Source organism: Moschus berezovskii, chromosome 12, assembly GCF_049115385.1.
Source record: "Moschus berezovskii isolate FMDL1 chromosome 12, NW_MosBer_1.0, whole genome shotgun sequence".
In the NCBI taxonomy this organism is placed as follows: domain Eukaryota; kingdom Metazoa; phylum Chordata; class Mammalia; order Artiodactyla; family Moschidae; genus Moschus; species Moschus berezovskii.
Window position 1 is genome coordinate 68,900,359 of NC_142471.1, and position 16,808 is coordinate 68,917,166.

The 16,808-nt window shown below is 52.0% G+C and overlaps 1 protein-coding gene across 4 annotated transcripts; it reads left to right on the top strand.

Annotated features, from left to right (window-relative positions):
• The first annotated feature begins 1,335 nt into the window (after nt 1-1,335).
• SLC68A1 (solute carrier family 68 member 1) lies at nt 1,336-16,139 on the top strand. Of its 4 annotated transcripts, XM_055424763.2 has the most exons (10): nt 1,390-1,429; nt 4,957-5,100; nt 10,324-10,566; nt 10,981-11,063; nt 11,272-11,724; nt 11,851-11,974; nt 12,996-13,092; nt 13,662-13,833; nt 13,919-14,112; nt 15,332-16,139. In XM_055424763.2, exons 3-10 carry the CDS (start codon nt 10,399-10,401, stop codon nt 15,592-15,594), a joined length of 1,554 nt encoding a protein of 517 aa, XP_055280738.2. In that variant the 5' UTR covers nt 1,390-1,429; nt 4,957-5,100; nt 10,324-10,398; the 3' UTR covers nt 15,595-16,139. The 4 variants fall into 4 exon arrangements, with proteins under 4 accessions (XP_055280736.2, XP_055280738.2, XP_055280740.2 ...); XM_055424761.2 differs by lacking the exon at nt 4,957-5,100 and having other exon boundaries at nt 1,336-1,429; XM_055424765.2 differs by lacking the exons at nt 1,390-1,429; nt 4,957-5,100 and adding an exon at nt 1,556-1,577.
• Nucleotides 16,140-16,808: the final 669 nt, after the last annotated feature.

The window sequence follows — 16,808 nt, forward strand, 5'->3', positions numbered from 1 at the left end:
GGGTGTGCCCTTTGCAATGGGTGCCACCTAGGTTGTCAGGATGGAGGATAAGGATAATATTCCTGTTGACAGCAAAACTCTTACACCCCTATTTCTCATTTAATGCCCACAGAATCCCTCTAAGGAGTAAAACAGAGTCTCACAAAATGACGGTTCCCATAAAAGAGGTGGTGGAGCCAGGGAACTGAGTCCCAAGTCCCCCAGAAGTCAAAGGTCATGATCATTGCCCCTTATCCCAGGGTAGGGAAACTGGAGTCTGTGCTGTCTGACTGCCTAGAAACCTAACTAGGCTTACAGGCCTATTGAGAGAAGACATGGGACATCCTCACTGGATTAGACTGAGCAAAACAAAACTTGACTTTCAGGGCCTGGGAAGGGGTAGGAAGAGGAAAGACTCCAAAGAGTCAGGAGACCTGTGTTTCAGCTTGTCTGGGCCGCTTGCTTGCTGTGTGAAAGTCATTGAATCTCTCCCCACCTCAGTTTCCTCATCCGTAAAATGGGAATAATAGGATCTACCTCCCAGAGATGACAGTGTGAGGACTCAACAAGATAATGCATATAGAGTGTTTAACACAGCACAGGGCACATTCTAAGAGCTCAGTTGCCTTATAGTTCACTATTGCCTGCATGCGTGCTAAGTCACTTCACTTGTGTCCTACTCTGTGAGACCCTATGGACTGTAGCCCACCAGGCTCCTCTGTTCACGGGGTTCTCCAGGCAAGAATACTGGAGTGGGTTGTCATGCCCTCCTCCAGGGAACCTTCCCCACCCAGGGATCGAACCCGCGTGTCTTCAGTCTTCTGCAATGGCAGGCGGGTTCTTTACCACTAGCGCCACCCGGGGAAGCCCATATTAACAGGAGAAGGAGGTTGGGCCGCTTGATTGCTTTCTCAGGGTCTGGTGCGTGTGACCTGAATCCTGGTGCCCACAGCAGCTCGAGGTGGGCGTGTCCACTCTTGGCTCCCAGTCCAGCTTCAGGGAGTCCCAGGTCGCGCCACCACCCTCTCATCTGTCTCAGCTGTGCATCCAGTCAAATCACAAGGCTTGAAGGAAGGCACTGAGCTGTCTTCATTCTCCGAATTAATAGTAAGGAAGGAGGGTGGAGAGGACGGGAAGCTCTCAGAAAAACAGTTGATTTGAACTAAAGTGACATTAAGCCTTCGTGGAGGTGAGAGGCAGGAATTCAGGCAACCTGCCCCGTTCTTTTGCTAGCGTGAACATCCTCTGTTTGATCCCTAGGGGCAAAGGCCCGTAACAAATATGGCGGCGGCAGCCTCAGGCTCCAGCACCTGCCTAAACTGCGGAGCCAATCGCTGGGTAGGGGCGGAAGAAGAGGCTGGAGAAGCTACGGGCGGCCCGCGCGCAGGCGCACTGGCTGGCACCTGGCTCCCGGCAGCCGTGGGATTAGGCTTCGCGTGCCACAATTTCGGTGAGCGGCTGGCCGGCGGCCGGGGCTAGCGGGCAGCGGGCCGGACTGGGACCAGTCAGACACAAAGGACACACCGAGGGGGACAGGAGTGCGGTCTGCTCTGGGAGTCCTGGGAGCTGTCTTCGGGGGTTCCTGAAGTGATCTGGTTGTGGGTTGAGAAAGTGCTCGGGTCAGGGTGGAAAAAGCTTGGGCTCAAGGGGTGAGGATGGAATTCTTGCAGAGGGGACTCCCTAGAGTCGCCGGCTGCTTCGGGCCGGGATCCATTTCATTAACATAATGGCCTTTAACCCTGGTGATGTAGTAGAACCTGTAGGGGAGCTTTAAAAGAACCCCGATGCTGGGCCCCTTCTCTAGAGATTCCAATTTGTTTAATTGGTCAGGAGTGAGGCTTGGGCCTTGGTATGATTGAGCAGCTCCTCAGGTGATTTTAATGTGCAGACAGGCTGGAGAACCACCACATGGTTCAGCACCATGGTTGATCCCAGACTCCTCTGTGGCTTGGAACGGGTGCGTGGTCTTGGGGTGAAGTTACTGACCCTGCAGGGAAATGGTCCCAGCTCCCAATAGAGTGAAATTGACTTCTAACCTAAGAAAGAGGATGGGCCCATTAGTCTCTGCATGGAAAGTGGGCACCCTTCCAGGGTGGGCCTCCCCAATAGCCCTGCCAGGGGTTGTGGGAAGATTGAACAGGGAGACAAAGGGGATGTGAAACAGGAAACTCAGCAGACAATTCAAAGGTCACCTTGTTGAAAAAAGGACACCCTTAATATTTGCATAAGGTTTTATACCTTTAAAATTCATTTAATACCCTCGGGGGACAGACAGGGAATGGAATTTTTCTCCCGTTTTGCAGATGTAGGAATAAACTAGTTAGTGAATAGCTAGTTAGTGATAGGGTTCAGACTTGACCCAGGGCTCCCAACTCCAAATAATGCTTACTAGTAGATTTTTTTCCTTCCATACTAATTGCTTCTTATACAGTCTCTAGTCCTTCTGAAGCCCTTCACCCCAGGGGCCCCTGTCTGGCACTCTTGGTTTCATCTACCAAGTTTATTAGCCCACTACCCACCATAGGCTGGTTCAAAGATCAGGGAGCTACTCTTGTTTCCATGCTTTTCTATTTATTTCCCAGGAGCCCGATGGGGTGAAGAGGGGAGCATTTTTGAAAGATGCCGGGGGGATCCTTCTAAAAATCTTTTTCTGTCACCCGGCCACCCCCAGCGGCCTCCACCCCCCTGTCCGTTGTCCTCAGGAGAGTATCTTGTGTGTGGTTTCCAAGCCCTTCCTAATCTGGTGTCTCTCTGTCCTGAGCTTGCTTTCCATATTGTATCAGTTTTCCTTAGCACTTGGGGAAAGCTTAATAAATTTTGTTATTATCACTGTTCCTCTTTATTCACCTGTTGCCTTGCTGTCCATGTTTCACATCAGGCTTTCCCAGGTTGCCTCTTTCTGACTTCCACAGTCAAGCAGAATGAATAGTTGAGGGGGACAGTGGGATCTGGGGGTGTCACTCCTCCTATGGCTGCTTTTTCTCCCTTGGGCTGGGGATGTCCATATGAGCCTTTTAGGGGCAAATTGACCCACTGGGTATTAATTAAGAGGCCAATATGTGGTGAAGGAGCCTGGTGGAGGCTAGAGGTAGAAATCAGGGGTAGGTCTGACCTGGCCCCGCCCATAAACAGCTTGGGGGCTGGAGGAGGGTTAGGGAGACCTTTGGATCCTGATACAGAGGATTCAGCCAAGGGACCTGAAAAAGGGAGAGAAGGTTCTTGGTGTTCTTGAGAAGGTTTGTGCCACTGAACTGGCCCTTTCTCAGATAAGCAGGATTTGATAATGATTATGGTGGGTGATGCGGAGAAGGCAATGGCAAGCCACTCCAGTACTATTGCCTAGAAAATCCCATGGATGGAGGAGCCTGGTAGGCTGCAGTCCATGGGGTCGCTAAGGGTCGGACACGACTGAGTGACTTCACTTTCACTTTCACACATTGGAGAAGGAAATGGCAACCCACTCCAGTGTTCTTGCCTGGAGAATCCCAGGGATGGGGGAGCCTGGTGGGCTTCTGTCTATGGGGTCACACAGAGTCGGACACGACTGAAGTGACTTAGCAGTAGCAGCATGGTGGGTGATGAGCAAAGTGATGTGAGAAATGCTGAGGGCTTTTCCTTTTTTTTGCTCAAAAGCATCTGTTTTGAATCTTGGCTCCAGCACTTAATAGTTCTGTGATTTGGGGCCAGTTACTTATCCTTCAGAGCCTTGGTTTCTTTACTTACAAGATAAGGATAGAAATGTAAGGATACATGATGAAAGGTGTAAAAACCAGGCATACCTTATATGCCTGAGAACTGATATGTAGTTACATCTAGAGTGTTTTAGGTGGAAGAACAACATGAACTAAAGTTGGAGGTGGCATTCAAAAAAGAATTTGAAAGATGGTAGGATATTCTAGGCAATGAGAAGCATCACTGTTTCGTACTGAAAAGTGAAGTCGCTCAGTCTTGTCTGACTCTTTGCGACTCCATGGACTGTAGCCTACCAGGCTCCTCCGTCCATGGAATTTTTCAGGCAAGAGTACTGGAGTAGGTTGCCATTTCCTTCCAGGGGATCTTCCCAACCCAGGGATCGAACCTGGGTCTCCCGCACTGCAGGCAGATGCTTTACTATCTGAGCCACCAGGGAAACCCTTCGTTCTGAAAGTGAAGTGAAGTCACTCAGTCTTGTCCAACTCTTTGCGACCCCATGGCCTGTAGGCTACCCGGCTTCTTGGTCCGTGGGATTTTCCAGGCAAGAATACTGGAGTGGGTTACCATTTCCTTCTCCAGGAGATCTTCACGACCCAGGGATTGAACCCGGGTCTCCCGCATTGTAGGCAGATGCTTTACTGTCTGAGCCACCAGGGTTCAGTCTTTTTCATACTGAAAAGACAACTTCAATCCTGGATTTGCCAGAAGACACGGACTGAAATCCTTTAAAGATCATAAAGCCAAACTTCAGAGAAGTGAAAGAAAAAAAGAATAGTTGCATTTTACTGAGGGTCTTCTAAATGCCAGGCACTAGGCTTGGTGCTTTATGTACCTTTATGCATTCCAGCCCCACAGCAATCTAAGAGGTTGGCTTAGATTCCCACTTTATGGATGAGGAAACTGAGGCCCTGAGGGAGGGAGTGGCTGGCTCAAGGTCGCAATACTGGGCCCATACCTGCCGTCGTTGTGGGGGATGGGCTGTGGGGCCTCCAGCAGGCTCTCTATCATGGTGTCAAGGTGAGGGTGGAGTTGGTTGCAGGTTACAGGACATCTCAGTCACATTATACAGCTAGGCTAGTGTGGGCCCCAAGCTGTTCCTTTCCAAGAGAGGCAGGGCTGTTGCTCTCTGTGGGGGTGGATTAGGGGTGATGTTTTGCGAAAAGTTTTCACTTTCGTCTCAGGTTCAAAGGATTTGTTAACAAAATAAGCCTCTTGTTATATACAAATAAATAATACCAGTATTTATTAGAGAATTATCTAACTTACTTTTATACTAACTAAAAGAAACGAGAAAGAAACAGCAGAGGATACATCACCAAATTGAGTTTTGACCAACATCCAGACTCAGACAGCGTTGGGAAGTCCCATGACGCAGCGCATCTGGAGTCCCAGTTGGGAAAAGGCCCAGGCATCCCGTCCGCTTTGTGGGTGAGACCTCAAAATTTGCAGTTCAGAGTTCCCGCTCATAATCCCTGGATGCAGACTGATATCATCATCAGTCTGTGAGCAAAAGCAGCTCTGGTTTTATGTTAATGCTGTTTGTTTTGTCATGTAAAACTTGGAATGTTGTTAAGCCTGGGACTTGGTTGGTCAGGGCCTCTCCATGGGCTCAACAATTTCAAGATTTGTCCCCAATCCTATCTGTGGTGCCACAAGGCTTCCACTCACAGCAGGCAGTCAGGGCAGTAGCCAGGCAGGTTAGAAGCAAGGTCAGAGACCTGGTCTGCCTTGTCTCTGAAGCCTAAACAGGACTATTTATTTAATTTCCCTAACAGGTGAGACTTCCCTGGTGGCTCAATTGGTAAAGAATCTGCCTGCAATGCAGGAGACCCATGTTTGATCCCAGGGTTTGGAAGATCTCTTGGAGAAGGAAGTGGCAACCCATTCCAGTACTCTTGCCTGGGAAATGCCATGAACAGAGGAGCTTGGTGGACTCTAGTCTATGGGGCTGCAAGAGTCAGAAACAACTTAGTGACTAAACCACCAACAGGTGGGGAGGGCTAGCAGAGGAAGAAGTTACTGATGGAGCAATACAATCTGGAAGAGAAACTGTTGAGTGACCCAGCGTGCTCCTCCTGCAGCTCGCTTACCTGGGCAGGGTGCTTTGCCTCTAGATCTAGTCCATGGTTTACGGGTTTGTCTCTGGTACCCCTGAATGTTGTATATGCTCCTGCTTCTTGCAGGCCCTCCTCCTCTAACTTTACCTCTTCTGCTTTTTTTTTCCTTTCAAACTCCCTTGCCACAAGAAGGACTTGATTACCTGCATATTCCCCTGCTCTTACTCTGATCTAAGTGAGCCTAAGAAAAAGCCATTTCTCCGCATATTTCTGTCGGTACTCTGGGGCTTACTAATATTCCCTTTGTTGGTGCTCAGTCACTAAGTCATGTCCGACTCTTTTCGACAGCATGGACTGCAGCACGCCAGGCTTCCCTGTCCTTCACTATCTCCCGGCGTTTGCTCAAACTCATGTCCATTGAGCCTGTGATGTTATCCAGCCATTTCATCCTCTCTTTCCGCCTCCTCCTGCCCTTAGTCCTTCCCAGCATCAGGGTCTTTACCAATGAGTTGGCTCATGGCATCAGGTTGCCAAAGTATTGAAGCTTCAGAATCAGTGCTTCCAATAGATATTCAGGGTTTATTTCCTTTAGGATTGACTAGAATTGATACTTTTGAATTGTGATACTGGAGGAGACTCTAGAGAGTTCTTTGGAAGCAAGGAGATCAAACCAGTCAATCCTCCCTGCATTCCTGTAAAGATAGGCACTGTTACTTTCATTTTGCAGGTGAGGAAACCAAGGTTCAGACAGGCTCAGACCTTACCTGTGGGTGCAGTTAGTAGGAAGTGCAGTTGAGATTTAAAACCAGGCTCTTCTGATGGCAAAAGTCATACCTTTTCCATCTCACCACACTTTCAGGGTTTCCTCTACTGTTGTCCCAGTGTGGGTGCAGGGAGCTGGCGGCTAGCAGCTGGGGACCTTGCCTATAGAGTCCACCTTCTCCAGTAACCAGGGCAGGTCACTAGACATCTGGGTAGGGGCACCAGGAGGCTTCACTCCCTTGGGACAAAGGCTTTCGAGGTGAGAGAGGGGAGTTCTGAAAGGCCCTGGGGAATCAGAGGAGGTGACCTGCGTTAAGGGTAAAAGCAGAAGCATACATTGTGCTTTACAGGCGCAAAGCACCTTTAGATTAATCCCCATCTCATCCTGGTGTGGTGGATATGGACGGTCTGGGAGGCTTGATAGCGGTGGTCTATGAAGTTCCGGCGCTCACGCACTTACTGTGCTCACTGTGTCAAAGTATCTTCTCATTGACTGCTGACCCTAGCTTTAGGAAGGTTGGCTTCATTATGCAGTTCAGGAAACAGGCATGGAGGGATTAACCAAATTGCTGCAGGGCACATGGGTAGGAAATGGTAGAGTTGGGCCTTTGGAGACCTCTACTTGTGCCTTCTTCCCACTACATTGCTTGGGAAAGTGCCAAGGAAACTTTTAGGGTGATGGATATATTCCTGATCTCAACTGTGACAGTTTCACAGGCATACACATGCCAAAACTCTTTTTTTTTCCTTTTGCCTGTACCACGTGGCTTGCCGGATCTCAGTTCTCTAGTCAGGGATGAAACCAGGCCACAACAGTGAAAGCCTGGAGTCCTAACCCCTAGGCCACCAGAGACCTCTCCATTGTTCAGATTACTGTATGTCAGTTATACCTCAATAAGGCTGTGGGAAAAAAAATATTTCCCACCAAATGCTTCTTCAGGAGCTTAAAGGCCCCGTGGACATCGTCCTGCTTTCGGACAAGGCGGGATCCTTTTGGCCAGGGAGAGATTCTCACAGACTTAGCCGCTGCTGTCAGGACGTTCAGGCTTCCCAGGTGGTGCTAGTGGTAAAGAACCCAATGCAAGAGTTGAAAGAGACACAGGTTCAATCCTTGGGTTGGGAAGATTCCCCTGGAGGAGGGCATGGCAACCCTTTCCTGTATTCTTGCCTGGAGAATCCCCATGGACAGAGGAACCTGGCAGGCTACAGTCCAAAGGATCTCACAAGTCGGACACGACTGAAGTGACCTAGCACACATGCATTCAGGTAGTTTTGGCCACTCCTCCCCCTCCTCCCTCCATCACTAACATGTGGACTGGCACAAAGCTGGCATGGGGGTGGGAGGCTGCATACTAACCTCTTGAGTGACCACCTCAGCTTCCAGGGAGCCTGAGAGAGACCCTGTGAGAGTCCCTCCTTGTTCTCCTCACAGAGCCTTTATCTCCCCAGCCAGTCACTCCCACAGCAAGGGTGGCTGAGTCCAGAGATGGAGGTAGAGGGTGAGGACACAGGCCCCATGCAGGCGAACTCCACCGTCAGGTTGGAGTGCGGCAGGCAGGAGAATGTGTGCAGGGCTGGAGGCACAGTGAGGGACGAGGAGTTGGAAGTCTAATGGCCATGGTACCTGAGGGACGGGTGAGATGGAAATGAAGAAATGTAGAGGGCACTTCTGGTAGCCAGGGCCCTTGAGAACAAAGGCCTGGCCAGAGAAGATGGAGGCTTAAAGGTCCCTGGGAAGCTGGGCTGGACTGGCCGGGAGAGGCTGGACTATAGAGCCCCTTGAAGCCTGGGCATGGAAGCAGAGCTCTGGGGACTCATGGGGCAAGAACAGGGCCTGTCAGGGGCGGGTCACCACTTAGGGACTGGGTCTGAGTTGGTTCTCCCGGGCCTGACTCTAATGGGGAAACAGGAGTTTCTGTTCTGCATATGTGTGTGCAAGCATGCGGACATGTAAATGAGGCCTGTGGGTAGGCTTGGGTCATGAGGGCTTCAAGAGGAGACAGCCTCTGAGGAGGTGCATAAGTTTTAGGGCTGCGGAAACAAATTGCCACAAACTAGGTAGCTTAAAACAACCTCACATTTCCTGGAGTGTGGAAATCCAGCATCGGGGCACCAGCAGGGTCATGTGCCCTCTGGAGGGAGCCTCTAGAAAAGCATCCTTGCTTGCCTCCGCCTGGCTGTCTTGTGCTACCTGCAATTCTTTGTGTTCTCTGGCTCATAGCTGCATCGCTCAGATTTCTGCCTTCATCTTCACATGACTGTCTTCCCTTTCTCTGTGTCTGTGTCCAGATTTCCCTCTCCTTACGAGGACAGCAGTCCTTAGGTTAGGGCTCACCTCAATTCAGACGTCATCTTAACGTGGTTACATTTGTAAAGCTCTTTCCAAATAAGATCACACTCACAGGTGCTGGGGTTTAGGACTTGAACCTATCTCTTTGGGGCTAATTCAACTAGCTACAGGGAGTTTGAGAGAAGAAAGCCCCCATAGCTTCCCTCTGGCGGGGGTGGGGGTGGTCAGACAAGCACACATGGGATTATTTTTCTGAAAAGAGAACAACAACTTTGAATCTAAAAAAAGAGACAGATAGACTTAATGCCTGGCTGCTTAAAGTGTGGTCATGGCCCAGCAGCATCGGTGCCCCTTGGGAGCCTGTTAGAAATGCAGAATCTCAGATTCTACTCCACACCTGCGGAGGTAAAAATCTACATTTGAACCAAATCCCCAGGTGACGTAGACATACATTACAGTGTGAGAAGCATTGCTGTAATAAGAATTGGATTTTAATTTCTTTTTAAACCCATGGTCAGTCTAGCCTGCTGGTCTCTGCATGAGCTGGCCTGGTCCGGAGCAGGCGCGTGTGTTGTCCTTTGTTCTCTCTTTCCTGTAACATGTCCTTGAGTTTCTCTCCCATGTGTTGACACTGCCCACGTACTTGACCTTTGTGGAGAGCATTGGGCTTGTTGAGCCAGTCCCTTTGTTGTGTTCCTGGGCTGTGTTCAACTTCTGGCTGTTTTTAGATGTTGCTGCCATGAACAACTCTGTACATGTTCTCTTGGGATTAGTTCCTTGAGGTGGGGTTTCTGGAATCAAAGTGCATGGGCAGTTGTGGCCTCTTATCATATCTTATCACTCTTATATCCCTATGAAACTTGACATCATAGCAGGTCTCTCCATTCTACCCAGCAGCCCACAGTAATCCAATTTGGGAGGTCAAGTGGCAAAAAAAGGCTTTGGAGCCAGACAGGCCAGGGTTCAAATCTGCTACTTTTATGCTCTGTGACCTTGGGCAACTGACTTAACCATCTCTGAGCTTGGGTTGCTCTCCTGTAATATTGTAACAGTGCTGTAAACTTTGTATGGGTTTTATAAAGATGATAATGATACCACCAACATTTATTGAGCACTTTCTGTGAGTTACCTCATTTAATCCTTTTATTCTTCTGAGTAGCCATGATCATCCACTTTTCCCTTTTACAGAAGAGAAAACTGAGTCTAGGGTTAACTAGCTTGCCTGAGATTCTGCTGTAGGCACAGTGTGTGCCCAGGCCCAGGACTGTCAGGTTCGATTGTGGATGAAGGAAGATGCCCTAGCATGCGACCTGACTCTGCACTTGCTGGCTGTCTGCCTTCTCTTCCCACGCCTTTATCAGTTTCCTTTTACTCCCTAGCAGTGGTATGTAGTCCAGCATTGTTTTAGCTGGTGATTCCCATTGGCGATTCCCCAGTTTTGTTTTATGTGCAAACTTTCTCCCAGTGAGATGACTCAGAGGTCTGGGGTTAGGAGCAGGGCTGGCTCTGATCCCTGCAGCTAACTGGCTCTTTCTTCCCCAGGGACAAGTATGGCCAGACTGCCCATGGCCATGAGAGCACCTCGGTGCTCCTGGGGCTGAGGCTGGGCTGGCCGCCATGAGGCCGGGTGGGCCCTGGGCCTGGCTGCTGGGCCTGCCCACGGCTGTGGTCTATGGCTCCCTGGCCCTCTTTGTCTCTGTCCTGCACAACGTGTTCCTGCTTTACTACGTGGACACCTTTGTCTCAGTGTACAAGATCGACAAAGCTGCCTTCTGGGTTGGAGAGGTAGGCCAGCACTGGGGCAGTCACCCGGGGTGGGAGCTGGGCAGATGTCTGGGCAGGGTCCCCCCCAGCCAGGAGCAGAGGGCAAGCTGGCTTGCTCACCAAGATTCAGCAAGAAAAGGTAGAGCTGGAGGCCTCAGTGGGGATTATGCCAACTCTCCCGTCCTCTGTCCTGTGAGCCAGGCACTGTATGCACATTTATAATACATTCACGTGTATTTATCAGCGGTGCCCTGGATGGTGGGAGTTTGATGGGGGCAATGACTGTCGGTTATGGCAGACGGACTGACCTGAGCACTCGTTTGCAGGCAGGAGAGCTGGCATCATCTCTGAGGGGTGGCGAGCAGGCTGGGGTGGGGAAAGCCCTGGAGAGGAGGCCGCCTGGAGCCCACCTGCCCGTCTCCCCTCTGCCCACAGACGGTGTTTCTCCTCTGGAACAGTCTCAACGACCCCCTCTTCGGCTGGCTGAGTGACCGTCGGTTCCTCAGCTCCCAACCCCGGTTTGTTCCCCAGGGAAAGCTCAGGACTGGTCCTCTCCCACCTCCCCCTCCCCAGGGCTGGAGGACCGCTGCCTGTGTGTGGGGTGGGGAAAGAAAGGGAAACCACTGCTAGCCATTGGCTGGGCCTTCTCATTTCCCGAGTTCAGGCAGGGAGTGGGGCCTGCCAGGGCTGCCAGGCGTCTCCCAACGGCCCCCCTCTCCCTGGCAGGTCAGGTGCTGGGCTCTCCTCAAGGGCTGTGGTGCTGGCACGGGTGCAGGCACTGGGCTGGCATGGACCGCTGCTGGCAGTGTCGTTTCTGGCGTTCTGGGTGCCCTGGGCGCCTGCTGGGCTGCAGTTCTTGCTGTGCCTGTGCCTCTATGACGGCTTCCTGACGCTCGTAGACCTGCATCATCATGCCTTGCTGGCCGACCTGGCCCTCTCAGCCCACGACCGCACCCACCTCAATTTCTACTGCTCCCTCTTCAGCGCGGCCGGCTCCCTGTCTGTCTTTGCCTCCTACGCCTTCTGGAACAAAGAGGACTTCTCTTCCTTCCGCGCCTTCTGCCTGGCTCTGGCCACTGGCTCCGGGCTGGGCTTTGTGGGGGCCACACGGCTGCTGAGGCGGCAGGTTGAGGCGGCTGGCAGGGAGCCGGGGTGCCCAGCCATGGCTGTGAATGGCGGGTGAGTGGCCAGCACTCTGCTGGGCTTGATTGCCATGCTGGGGCTCCTGGCTGATGGATAGCTGCCTGGGGTGGGGGATGGCTCTGGCCCAGCCAAAGCTGTTCTTGATTCCCTTCTGCCCCATAGCCTGTGTGAAGAAGAGCTTCTTGTGGGCGGCAAGGAGGCGGGTAGCATCACCTTGGGCCAGTACCTCCGGCAGCTGGCACGCCACCGGAACTTCCTGTGGTTCGTGGGCATGGACCTGGTGCAGGTATGGGAGCAATGTCCATTCATAGGATGGCTGCAAATGCCTCACTCAAGGGAACCACCTTCCCAGAAGCTGGGAAATCAGTTCTGGCCTTGCTTGAGGCTTAGCAGCTGAATGGCAGGAATACAAGCTGGGTAGTTAGAGACCTGGATTCTCGCTGCATCTGAGCTCCTAACTCCCTGTGTGATCTTAGGCCCGTCTCGCTCGTTGGGGGCAGCCATGTTCTCATCTGCAACATGAGGATAGGAGAGAGAGGTGCCCTTGGGGACTTTTTTCTGGCCACTATGCGGGGCATATGTGGACTTCCCTGATAGCTCAGTGGGTAAAGAATGTGCCTGCAATGCAGGAGACACAGGAGACATGGGTTCAATCCCTGGGTCAGGAAGATCCCCTGGAGTAAGAAATGGCAACCCACTCCAGTATTCTTCCCTGGAAAATTCCATGGACAGAGGAGCCTGATGGGCCATAGTTCATGGGGTCCCAAAGAGTCGGACACGACTGAGTGACTAAGCACGCACAATACTTAGAACAACTTTGTATAATTGTATTTTTGCAGGGTGTGTGGGATCTTAGTTCCCCAACCAGGGATCAAAACCACACTCCCTGCATTGGAAGTAGAGAGTCTTAATCAGTGGAAGACCAGGGAAGTCCCTGAGGACTCTTTTTAAAACACCACAGGCCAGACCTAGAACACATGTAGTATATAAGCCAGCGAAATTTAGAAACACATTATTTTTATGTCATTAAGCTTGTTTTAGCATTGATAAGTTTTACAAGAGAAAGCTTTCATTTATTTTAATGGTGATGTTAGCATTCCTTCTAACTTTTATAGATAAGCATAGGAATTTGGTTTTAGGTTTTGTCCTGGTATGTTCCATGTTGAAGGACATGGGACTAGAGGGCGCTCTGGCTCCTGCTGCTGCCCGCCCCCACCCCACACCCCCCCCCACATTGGTTTTCCCTCTGTTCCTGGCTCCCTTTCACCCTGCCTCCCCAGCCTCCTTAGTGTCTCTGTTGGTTGCAGGTCTTTCACTGCCACTTCAACAGCAACTTCTTTCCCCTCTTCCTGGAGCATCTGTTGTCAGACCACATCTCCCTCTCCACGGGCTCCTTCCTGTTGGGTGAGTGAGTACCTTGTGCTGGTCGTAAGGACAGAGGCTTGCACCCCAGAACCCCTAGCCTGACTGCAGATACAGCTACCTCCCAGCTGGGGCCCAGGTGGCAGAGGGCAGAATCTGCACTGGGCTTGCACCTCCAGTCCCCACTCCCACCCCCACTCTGTTTTCCAGAGGAAGGGCGGGAGCGTCTGTGAGTTTGAGTGGGTAGGGCCCTCATGGTGGGCCTCTTCATAGTCATGCCACCTAGCGGTCATGCGGCACAGTAGCTCGTTCACAAGGGACGACTACTGTCCTGACAGGCCTGGGAACGTGTCTTAATTGTGCTTCTTCCCTGTGTGGCCTTGGGTGTGTTTGATTTAATCTCTTTGAGTCTCCATTTATCTGTAAAGTAGGGATAGTACTTACCTTAAAGGGTTGCAAGGACTAAATAGAAGGATGTGGAAACTCTCAGCACAGCGCCTGGACCGAGTTAGTGCTGAATCAGTGCAAACTTTGATTTCTGATGGTTAACATGTGGGCAGTCATGGAGGCTGTGGCAGCGCCCCTTGAGAAGGCCACGCTCCCTTCCCCAGGCATCTCCTATGTTGCTCCCCACCTCAACAACCTCTACTTCCTGCCCTTGTGCCGGCGCTGGGGCGTCTATGCCGTGGTGCGGGGGCTCTTCCTGCTCAAGCTGGGCCTGAGCCTGCTTATGCTGTTGGCTGGCCCCGACCACCCCAGCCTGCTCTGCCTCTTCATTGCCAGGTAGGCCCTGCCCCTCCCTCGCCCCCACACCAGTGTCCCCCACCCCACCCCCCCGTCATTCTTATCCATTCTCTCTCGCCGGCAGCAACCGTGTTTTCACTGAGGGCACCTGTAAGCTGTTGACCTTGGTGGTCACGGACCTGGTGGATGAGGACCTGGTGCTGAATCACCGCACGCAGGCAGCCTCAGCGCTTCTCTTTGGCATGGTGGCCCTGGTGACCAAGCCAGGCCAGACCTTCGCTCCGCTGCTGGGCACCTGGCTGCTCTGCTTCTACACAGGTGAGGGCCCAGGGGCTGGCATGGTGCTCGAGGCTCCAGGGAGCACAGCATACCTAGTGTACCTGCTGAGGAGCCTGGGACCTGGGTCGAGTGAAGCAGAGAGAATGATAACCAGCCATGACAGAGGCTGGGCCTGGGCCACCCCTCCTCTGCCTGTCCCTATGTGGGCAGAAGAACTGGGTTCCATCTTTCAGTAGTTCATTCATTCAGCAAATATGTATGGGATACCTTCTCTGCCTGTTCTAGGTGCTATTCTAGGTGCCTCTAGGGAGAGAGATAACAAAATAAGACAGATAAGGTTTCTGCCGTCATGGAGCTTATATTCTGTGTTGGGGTGGGGGTGGGGTCGGCACTAAACAGCTAAATAAGAGAAGAGCAGGCAGTGATAAGTGCACTGGTAAAAGTATCACTGTGGCTAAGAAGCTACTCTGCCTGGTCCAGAAGGACCCTGAGGAGATGGCACCCAGGATGTGAACTGAATGGTGAGGATTTAGTCTAGAAAGATCTCAGCAAATCACAGACAGGCAGAAAAGAAAGTACAGGTGCCCAGGTTATCAGGAATGGTTTGGATTGGCATTTCCTCCTCCGGAGGATCTTCCCGACCCAGGGATCGAACCCCAGTCTCTTGCATCTCCTGCACTGGCAGATGAGTTCTTTACCACTGCACCACCAGGGAAGCCCAGGAGTGGTTTGAAGATGAGGCTGAAAAAGTGAAGCGGAGCTCTGTAGATCAGTGCAGGGTTTGGATTTTATTCTCAGTGCAGCTCTTGGGAAGGTTTTATTTTTTTTTATTTATTTTTTTTAGGGAGGAAGGTTTTAAGTAGGGCAATGGCCTAGTCTGATTTACATTTTTTAAAGTTCACTCTGTCTGCTGTTTGGAGAGTGGACTGTAGGGAGGCTGTGGCAAAAGCGAAGGAGGCTTGGAGCAGGTGGTGCTGGGAGCTGAAAAGAAGTGTTTGGTTTGGGCTGTGTTTTGGAGTTGGGGGAGGTGAAGGATTGGCTCTTGGGGAGTGGGAAAGCTAATTAAGGACTCTAGGAAGACTTTGGTTATTGGGGGGATAGTGGTGCCATTCTGCAAGAAGAAGAATGGGGAGAAGCAAGTTTGGGTGCGGAATTGAGAGTTGGGGTTTGGACGTGTCCATGTGACATCTGAGATGAGGCACTGTGGACTTTGGAGGCCAGGACTCACCTGCTCGTTCTGCGGGCTCTCTTGTCCTAGGTCATGATCTCTTCCAGCAGCCGCCCCTGGCCCCTGTGGGGAGTGCTCAGCCCTGGCCAGAGCCCCCGGCCCCGCCCCCGGCACGGGCCCCCACCCTCCGCCAGGGCTGCTTCTACCTGCTGGTCCTGGTGCCAATCACCTGTGCTCTGCTGCAGCTGCTCGCCTGGGCCCAGTTCACGCTGCACGGGAGGCGCCTGCACATGGTCAAAGCCCAGCGCCAGAACCTGTCACGGGCCCAAACCCTGGACGTTAAGATGGTGTGAGGGGAGTGCAAAGCCTCCCTGTTGAGGACACTACCTGTAGCCCTGGGGGCGCCAGCCCTGTGTCCTGCTCTTCCGTCTCCCTGGGGTCCTGCCTGGAGGACAGATGGCAGAGTGGGAGCACTTGGGGCTGAGCCAGAGTGTGTGTCACTGGGGTCTAAGTTCCTGCATGACTGTCTGGCCCAGCTTGGGCAAAGGCTGGGCCGTGTGTGTGCTCAGGGACCTGCTTCCTCCTCTAGAGCAGAAGGAAGAAGAGGACCGAGAAGGGTGGGGCCTGCCCTGTGGTCACATGGGGTTGCTATGGGTATGGAGGCCATTCCTCCTACCTGGCCAAGGCTGGCACCCTATGTGGGCTCTGGAACCACTTTGCCTGGTCAAGACTGGGAGTCCTACCTGCCCCTTCCAGTGGTTTCTCTCAGAATTCTCTGCTTCAGCCGCACCTGGAGTAGCACACCCCAGCTGCTGCAGGGTGCCCCTGAACCCCAAATGACCTCTCAATGAGGTTCATCTCATCACGGACTGATTAAAGCCAGTCATTTCTATTTCCATTCCTGAAGTCTATGCTGTGTATGGGAGTGGTGGGTTGGAGAACAGGATCCCTTAATAAGAGCAGCCTGAGAACGTTTTCAAAGATGAGTGGGGTAGGGTGGAGGGGGACGCTGCATCAGGTTCACTGAGGTAGTGGGGAGAACCTGCAGACCAGTAGCCTCATGGACCCCTGGAGCCAAACAGCTTTCAGGCCTGTGTTCGTAGCCCCAGTGCATTTCCCATGTACCACTGCTGGAGTGGCCACTTCTAGGCTAGAGATCCTTAACCTTGGAGTTGCAGGGATCTTCCAAAGATGACTTTAAAAATTTTTTTTCTTTACCGTGAGACTGGGACTAGAAACCTCGGCTTTAGGCCGGCGTTTCTGTCTGGGCTCTGCAGACATCTGGGGCTGGGGAGTTCTTTATTGTGGATGGCCTCTGCCTACTAGATGTCAGGAGCATCTCCCCAGTCATGATGACCAAACACCTCCTGACATTGCCAAATGTGTCCTGAGAGGCAAACTGACCTTAACTGGGAACCACTGCCCTAGACCAATAGTTATTTGAAGGTCTGCATCACAGTTAAGAATGTAGTCTAGTGCTCTATTGCCTGGGTTCAAATTCTAGCTAACAAAGGGCAGATTTGGGAGAAATTACATCTCTCTGTGGCTCTCTTTCGTCATCTGTAAA